General features: G+C 43.3%; 1 protein-coding gene across 1 annotated transcript in view; it reads right to left on the bottom strand.

Moving 5' to 3' along the window:
• Positions 1 to 8669, bottom strand: part of Wwc3 (WWC family member 3) — a 116110-nt gene that overhangs the window by 33123 nt on the left and 74318 nt on the right. The window contains exons 7-8 of the mRNA XM_004635023.3: positions 7202 to 7351; positions 4944 to 5017 (exon numbers count right to left, since the gene is read on the bottom strand). Coding sequence (XP_004635080.1) covers positions 4944 to 5017; positions 7202 to 7351 — 224 coding nt within the window. The remainder of the gene's footprint in view (positions 1 to 4943; positions 5018 to 7201; positions 7352 to 8669) is intronic.

Here is an 8669-nt window from a genome sequence, read left to right as displayed (position 1 = left end):
GCGGCTGGCTGGCATGTGGTGCTGGGGAATTGAACCGTGGTCCCTTTACTTTGCTAAGCTTGTTCAAATAGGTGCTTTAGACCACTGAGCCATCTCACCAGCCCCCAAGTTCACTTTTTAAAAACCTTAAAATTTTTCAACCAGCGTAGGTAACATGAAAATGTTCCTATCATAAGATCCACAGGGATGCTTCTGAAGGGAAAGGCAGAGGCAACAATTTGGGCGCTTCTCACACGACCCAGAGGGGACCATCCAAAATGGGAAATCATGCTAGTCCTGGTTTGGTCAGAGAATTCTCTACCATTTGGAATTCTGAGTTCAAATTCCATACATTTCCTCTAAGTCTGTACACATATGAAATCTCCACAATGTCCAGCTCTCTGCATTTTGACCATTTTGTACTTGTTAAATACAATCTTAAATTTAGATATACAAGAAGAGACTTCTGCAAAATGTATGAAGGCATAAACTTCTCCATCTTTTAGAGCTGGCAAATACAGGTGGTCTTGCAGGGGCTAGGTATGATGGTTAATTTTATGGGTTAACTTGACTGAACTAAGGGATGCACAGACAGCTGGGAAAATGTTACTTGTGTGTGTGTCTAAGGATGTTTCTGGAAGAAATTAGCATTTGGATTTTTTGTTTTGTTTTGTTTTGTTTTGTTTTTTACAGTACCAGGGATTGAACTCAGGACCTTGTGCTTGCCAGGCAAGCAATTATTCTACTAAGCTATCTCCCTGGCCCAGAAATTAGCATTTGAATCAGTAGACTTGAGTAAAGAAGAGCAGCCTTCACCAGTATGGGTAGGAGTCATCTAATCCACTAATTGGAACAAAAGGTAGAGAGAGGAAAAGCAAACCTGCTCTGTCTTTTTGACCTGAGTCATCCACTTTTCAGCCTTCAGATATCTGAACTCCTGTTCTTGGGGCCTGTGGACTCTGGGACTTATACAATCACCATCACCACCATCACCACCAAACACTGGCACTCAGCCCTCAGACTTGGTCTGAATTACACTACCGGCTTTCCTGGTTCTCCAGCTTGCAGATGGCAGATGGCAAGCCTTCTCATTCTCCAAAATCACATGAGCTAGTTCCTGTAACGAATTCTCCCCTCCACTTGTTCTGTTTCTCTGGAGAACCCTGACTAATACTGTAGGGAAGCTAGACTTCGCAGAGTAGAATGATTTCAGAAATGAGAGCCAGGAGGCTGACGTCGCAGAATGAGATGGCAGAAGGAAAAGCCTGAGCAGTGAACTGTGGTACTGAGGCAATGACAGTCCACCTGGGCAAGAGCACATGGTGCACACCAGCCTCAGGCTGAATGGTGAGAGTCACTTCTCTCCAACGCTTCAGTGGGCGAGCAGCTGTACACGATGTTTCCCTGCACAGAGACACCTTTCCTCCAGTGATGCTCACAGAGTTAGCGAGATGTGCTGCGTGCTAAGCCTGCACATAGGATTTCCAAGAGATAGCGCTTTGACTATAGTGCTTATCACCGGGGTCCTACAATGTTCGCATCCGTTCTGGACAGAGTTCTTGCCACAGAACTCATCACCACCACTTTCTTTCCATGTCTGCACTGTGCTTCATTTAGAGGTGATCTATAAAGATGCTCAGAAACAGTGATGTTAGTGAAGTTACTGATCCCTTATGAGATGAGACCTGACGACATTAAGTGACCCTACATTTCCCAACACCACAACACCTGCTGGGAATGTAAGGCTATCCCAACACTACTATGAGTTACATTGAGCCTAGTAACTTGCCAGTACACTAAGATGGCTATGGACAAAACAGAATGATTTCAAGGGGACTGGAGAGGTGCACTGCCACCATGACATCAGGGGACCAGACCTAGAGGGGCCACAATTGATGACTCTGACCTGTGATCACCTGGTGGAGGCCTTCACTAACAGGAACATTTCAAAGATGGTTATAGAGGGCTGGGGAGATAGGTTGGTGGTCTAAGTGCCTGCCTGGCAAGTACAAGCACCCCAGGTTCGATCCCCGGTACCACATGCTGCGCCAGCCCTGAAATGCTGGGTGTACCATGCTGGCCCTGAAAATGGGCGTGGTGATACATGCCTGTAATCCCAGGACTGGGGAGGCTGAAACAAGAGGATCACTATGAGTCTGAATTGCATAGCAAGACACTGTATCAAATAAATAAATATTTTTTTTTAAAGTAAAACAATGATGTCGAAAATCAAGCCCCACCATTTAAATGGTTCTTATCTACAATATCATCCTCTGGAAATTCTCTTTGAGGCCAGCTTCCTCCTTTCATTCCAGGTAAAGGACCACCTCTGTGGCATTTTTCCCAGGAGAGGGCAATTTAAGAAAGGACACAGAGGGGCTGATTTAGGACTGCCAATGGGTTATGAAAATCTATCATTTCTCTCCTCTGCTCTGTGGACCAAGGACACTGTGGGCAGGCAGAGGTCTGCTGGCTGATGCTTTGATGTCACTATTCTCTTCCCAGAATACTCTGCTAGCTGCTTCTCCTCTGCTGCCAAACCCTTGGAGGTGAAAGTTTTCCCAAAGTTTACTTCTTTTCCCTTCTGCCTCCCTCCCACAGATATTCTCTGGGGGACTTTTACTGTACCCACTAGCCAAGCTCATCCTCACCAGCTCTATTGTTGGTCCTGCTCACTTTCTGGCATACTAGGCTAGGTAAATGCTAGCTATGGGAGCTGGCCCGAGCATGGTAGGGTGCTAAAGAGCATCTGTGGGTTCTGACCCCGATGCCGGAGCAGGGACAACTAAAAACATCTCCGCATATGCCAATATCCCCTTAGGCTAAAGTCCCTGCTCTCCATGTCAAGAAGTACTGAACTAGTAGAAAAAGGACAGAAGGTACCTGAGCAGCCCAACCCTGGCTGACCCTAAAGCACATGGGTGATTCTTAAACATTCCAGGGTAGCCAGAAAGACAATTCTGAGATACCACTAAGGCTGAAAGGCTGGGCCAGAACCCTCCTCTAACTGCAGTGCATTTCCTAACAAGCATCTAGTGATCTGGGAATAATACTTTTGTTCAAAAATAATCATGAAATGCAGTGACTTCCTTCCAAATATTTTTAAATGCTCAACTTTTCACCCAAAATGTATTATTCCAACATTTAAAAGGTTACTTACTGTGTTACCAACACCATTTCTAGAAAACAAAGAAATCACTTGCCATGTTCGGTAAATGTCACAACACACAAAACAATTATAGTCCTAAGTGTAGCAGTGCTGTATTATCTGTGTTTAATACAGCACAGCAGATTCCAGCACCCACACTTTAAGTTCCACCGAGAAACAGGCCTGAGCGAGTGGAGGGCAGTCAGAGGCTGCACAGAAGGAATGCATGAGAAATGAAGAATGTGGTAACAGAGAGAACCAGTAAACGGTCGGTGAACTTGGTGGCATCCTGTAGGGAGAGGCAAAGCCCACCACAAGTCAACCCTGAAAATACAGCAAGAGTTGGGTGCATGCCTCCCAGCACCCAGAAGGCCTATGACAGCTGAATTCAGCTTTGCAGTAGGAGAAAGACAGTTCGCTGTGTTTCTACTTTTAACACATTTTGTAAAGTCAACAGAGTAGATTTCCAGATGCCCGGGATCACAGAGTCCACTTAATAGGCCCAACTGCTTACTGTCTGGAAAGGAGAATTTCTGCACCCCATGAGCATTCTGCTCTTTTTCTCTCAAGATAATCATATGATATTTCCTACTCGACTTAAGGAAATTTTATAAAAGCTATGCTTCAAACTTTTCTAAAGCATATATTTTGAAATAATTTGGCTTTAAGACTTTCTAAAAAGCACAATGAACATAAAGTCTCTAAAAGCAGGACAAGGAAGCCTGGGCAGGGTTAGAATGTTGAAAATGGAGACCCTGAGCACTCAGGGAGAAATGCGCCACACTAAAAATACTGTGGCAGAAATACTGTGTCAGCAAGAACTTCGGAAGCCCCTCGGAGTGATCCGATGAAAATGGGAGGGAGAGAGGCAGCAGAGAGAACCCAGTATAGAAACCCAGACAAACTGCAGTTTGCAGAAGGCAAAAGAGTCATCCTGCAGGTCAACATAAACCATGTCACTTCTCTCCAACAAAATGAAATCAAGAATGCATTGGTAGCACCTGCTGAGCCAGTACTGACTAAAATAGCTTTTAAACCAAGATGTGTGGCTCTACAGATAGACCTAAATATGGCATTAGCGGCCGCATATATAGAAACACGATGGTTTACTTCTGCTGGTCTGAGGGCCTGATATGTTGGTTGGGGGAAGGATGGTGGGGAGGGTTCTAAACCACCTGGTCTGATACAGAAAGTTGGAAAGGTCTTGTTCCATACTGAATCAGATTTTAAAACTGCAGTGTTGAGAATTTCGTATTCAAATATGCACTTACAAGTCTGCCATGTGCAATGCTATGGTTTGTGTCTAGATGTCCCTCCAAAGCCTCATGCAGTTATGGGACGGGCTTCCAGAATCTATGATTGATTCACAGTCTAATGCTGGGATTATGGGTGTGAGTGCTACACCCGCCCTAGGGTGGGCAGCCTACATACAATATAAGGGACGGAAAGGTTTTTTTCTCCTGCTCTTCCTACTTTTGCTCTTGCTGTTATCGCTGTTTTCTGCCACCATGAACTGTTGCCCTGTGTCATGCTACCCTGCCTGGGAGCTAGCTGAGTAAGGACTGAAATCTCACAAACTTTTAGCTAAATAAACCTTCCCTTCCTTAAATTTAGACATTGGGTATTTTGTCTCAGCAAAGAGAGCAAAGTAACCAAGACATGTAGTAAGAAGTTACTTCAAATGAAGACTACTTTACATTCCATCAGATAGTACTCTGCAATATGTGGCCAATCACACATTGGAACTGTGCCGAACCTTTTTCCATGGGACAAAGTAAGTGTGCAGAAGGCAAGATTGGAAAAGCATGTATCTTACCTCTTACGGGCTTCTTCATACTGCCAATTAAGTCTGACTCGGTCTACAAGTCTTGTTTTATCATCAAAGATAAACTTTCCAGAGCACAAGACAAAAAGAACAAAAAAAGAAAGGAAACACATATTAAAAACATTTTCAAAAATACAAAATCCATTTAAACATTCATCAACAATGAAGAATATTCTTTGACTTCGTCTTTCAATTTCAATTTTTCAAAGGCCTAGAAGGAAACTTTCGAAACAATACTCTGCTGCTCCTTCCAGCTGGGGAAGGTTGGCACTCAGGTTGGGAAGATGTATGCATTCCTGAAAGTTGGTATGGGGTTTTTGTTTGGTTGTTGAATTTTTAAACAGGAGAAGTATATGCATCGATTGCATACTGTAATTGCAATAACAACAACAAATTAACTTTTAAAAGAAATATAAAATTACTTAGTATTAAGTTGAAACAAAGGCAAAACAGTTTAGGGCACTCAATGTCATACACTCTCTAGTTCCCTAACAGATCCAAAATACAGTCAGCCTATCTATGAGTTCACAGCTCTCGATACAAAGCATTGTCAGGCCCACACGGGCTTTATCCATACTGAATTGCTACAGATTTTTTCCTGTCATTTCCTCCAAAACTATATAGTATACCAATGATTTGCACAGCATTAGGTTTTATAAGTAATCAAAAGGTGATTTAAAGGCTGCAGATGAAGTATGTAGGCTGTATGCAAATAGACATTTTATGTCAGAGGTTTAAACACCCAGGAATTCTGGTGTCACCCTGCGGATTCCAAGGGATGACGCTCTATGAAGAAGTCCCAAAAGCTGAAAATGGATTAACTGCCTGGGGTAGGAAGTAGAGGAGGAAAAAGTCGCAAGGCATGAAAAGGAAGAAACATAAAGAAAGGGCAATAGGGCTGGTGAGATGGCTCAGTGGTCTAAGGCACCTACTTAGAACAAACTAAGCTAAACAAAGCACAGGGACTGCGGTTCAATCCCCCAGCACCACATGCCAGCCAGCCCCACCCCCTGGTGGGCTGAGCTGGCCACACACACAAAATAAATAAATAAATAAATAAATAAATAAATAAAAAGAAAGGGCAAGAAAGCAAGGACTCAATCAGTCTGCAATTGTGGAATATCACCTCAGCGTTTTCCTTCAATTGGTCAACTAATATTCAGTAGTTGTGCTAAAATATTCTCATATTGATTATACTGAAAATAACATGTAAAACAAAAAACTATTTCAACTAAGATGCCAGCCACCAATCCAGAACCAGCCCCAGAAGGGGCTCCTACACCGTGACAATTCATAGCTAGAGCAACAGGCAGGCCACCAGCTCCACCTGAAACTTTTAGAATGGCTTACTGAAGCTAGCAGAGAACCTCTGATCTTACCTGTTTCTCTCAGAAGAGTTAAAAGGACTAAGATCTAATTCTAACCTTATGATAAACAGCAAGGAATCATTCCCAGAATCTAATGAGGCCTGTACTTGCTCCCTTGCTTCACTCCAAAATCTTTAAGCAAAAATGCCAAACATTTAACTCACAGATTTTTCTGTTACAGATGGTGACCATATTCTTCAAACCAAAGAAGATGCCTGATCAAAAATGTCCAAGTACACTTTCAACAACGATGAGAATAAAATTGAAAGCAGCACATTTAGGACATAAAGAGTCATAATTTACATTACACTCTCCTCAGAAAGGCACCATTTTTCAATTGTTTTTAAGTATTCGCTAGTTACTTAAAATCCAGAATTTTCCACCAATTTGTTTCCCTCCTTTCTCTTTCGCTTTTTTTTTTTTTGCTTTGTTTTGTGTATTAGTTTGTGAGACATGGTGCACTCCTTTGCTACTTCATCTTTATATAGCGAGCCCTAACATAAAAAAGCCCTCTGAGCAGCTTTCTCTTTGGTAACAAATCAGTTTCAAACTTCACTCATTAATATTACAGTGGTGTCTTTTACTATTCGCTACCTGGCCTCAACTGATGATTCTCCTGTTTTTGTGGCTAACTCAATGCTTCACTAGTCTGGGGGCAGGATGAAATGCCTCTAAGCTTCAGAGCTTCTTTAATACAATTTCCTGACATTCTTTTAGAAGAATAAGAATGGCTGGATATGAGAAACACTATTCTTTTGTTCAAAGCACATAGCACAAAAGCCAAAATGCGTATTTCTGAAGTGCAAATGGAACACTGAGCTGAGGGAGTAAGGGGCCCACACCATCACCGCTCTTCCCTCCGGGCGCAGGGGGTGCACATACCTCCCCAATGGCTTCAGTCTGGGAGCCAGCATCACAGAAGGGCTGTGCTGCCCCAGAGTCGCCGAGGGCACTGGCACTGGGAGGCAAGTCATGGAGGAATTCACCAAGGGAGCAGCTATTCTTGAAGCTATCCGTCAGTTTGGCCAGGCTCTGCAAGAGGAGACAAGCTCTTTGAATACAGATGGCAATGTTTCCCTTCTGGTTTGAGGTCTGTGGCTCTCACACTGCTTGAGCGGGCACACAGGCACGCGTGCGCACGCGCGCACACACACACACACACACAAACACACACTTCCCATTTTCATTACATTTAAAACAAATGATTTGTACCCCATGCACCTTTAATAAAAGTCTTACTCATTTAAATCGGATAGCAATTAAGCTCTTCTAAAGCACAAGAATATAACAGACAACTTATGGTATCATGTTTACTACTTTTTAAACCTTCAAGTTTCCTCAAGAAAAAAAAGTACATTCCTATCCAAAATGTTCTCTTTGCCGGGAAGATGGCTCAGTGGAGTAAGTGCTTCCCTGGCAAGCACAAGGGCCTGAGTTCAATCCCCGGTTCCGCCAAAATGTTCTCTTTGTAGGTCAGCCAGCAAGATATATGCCTCTGGGGGATTTTTATATAAAAACCACTGAAGATGAAACCAGCTACTGCAAGACCTCCTCTCAACATAACCAACAAAATGGGTTGAAATGTACCTCAGGGAAAAGGATGTGGGTTCAATCCCCAGCATCAAAAATAAAGAAACCAACAACACAAAAACAGCTACCAGACAATGCTTATGTTATTTTTATTGCCTGATTTTTTCAGTAATAATCCTATCTGGTTTAGCAAAAAGCAATTCTACAAAGTAATCTCATGTTGCTGTTTTGAAAAAAGAACCTAGAATAAGTATGTATTCTGGCGCATGGGAGCTCCTTCGTGTGGAAGTTTAAGAGAAATCTAACTTCCGAGCATTTCTTTTAGACTTTTGAACTTGTTCGCATTCAGCACTGCTACAGACACCAGGTTAGGAATGTACAAGTAAGCAGAACTCACATAACTGGCTTGAAACTGAGACACAGGCTTCTTGGAAAGGACCAGTCGTATTAAGTTCACAGGAAGAAGACAAAACAACTTAACTGACTTTGTTGGGATAGGACTTTGCCCCTGCCTCTCCCTGGAACTTCTCACAGCTAGGCAGTCTGCAGAGATGTCAAAGAAGATCCTGGGGCCTAAAGACCTTCCAAAAATTGTCTCTACCCCTTCTATGAAGGGGAAGCCACGTGAGGCAACTGGGCTCTCCCAGTGCTGCACACTGGCTTCCCAGGGGCCAGAGTGGGGAGTCCCACTTGACCTCATGGAGCACACCCTCCTTGTCTCTGCCACTGGATGCCACCTGCTTCATCTAAAAATACAGATTCCTCGGCCTTGCCTCCAGCAATTCTAACTTAGTAGGTCTGGGACGAGACCTGGGAAACT

The sequence above is a fragment of the Octodon degus genome, unplaced genomic scaffold, assembly GCF_000260255.1.
Source record: "Octodon degus isolate 3935 unplaced genomic scaffold, OctDeg1.0 scaffold00069, whole genome shotgun sequence".
Classification (NCBI taxonomy): Eukaryota; Metazoa; Chordata; class Mammalia; order Rodentia; family Octodontidae; genus Octodon; species Octodon degus.
This window is presented reverse-complemented; position numbering and strand designations above follow the sequence as displayed.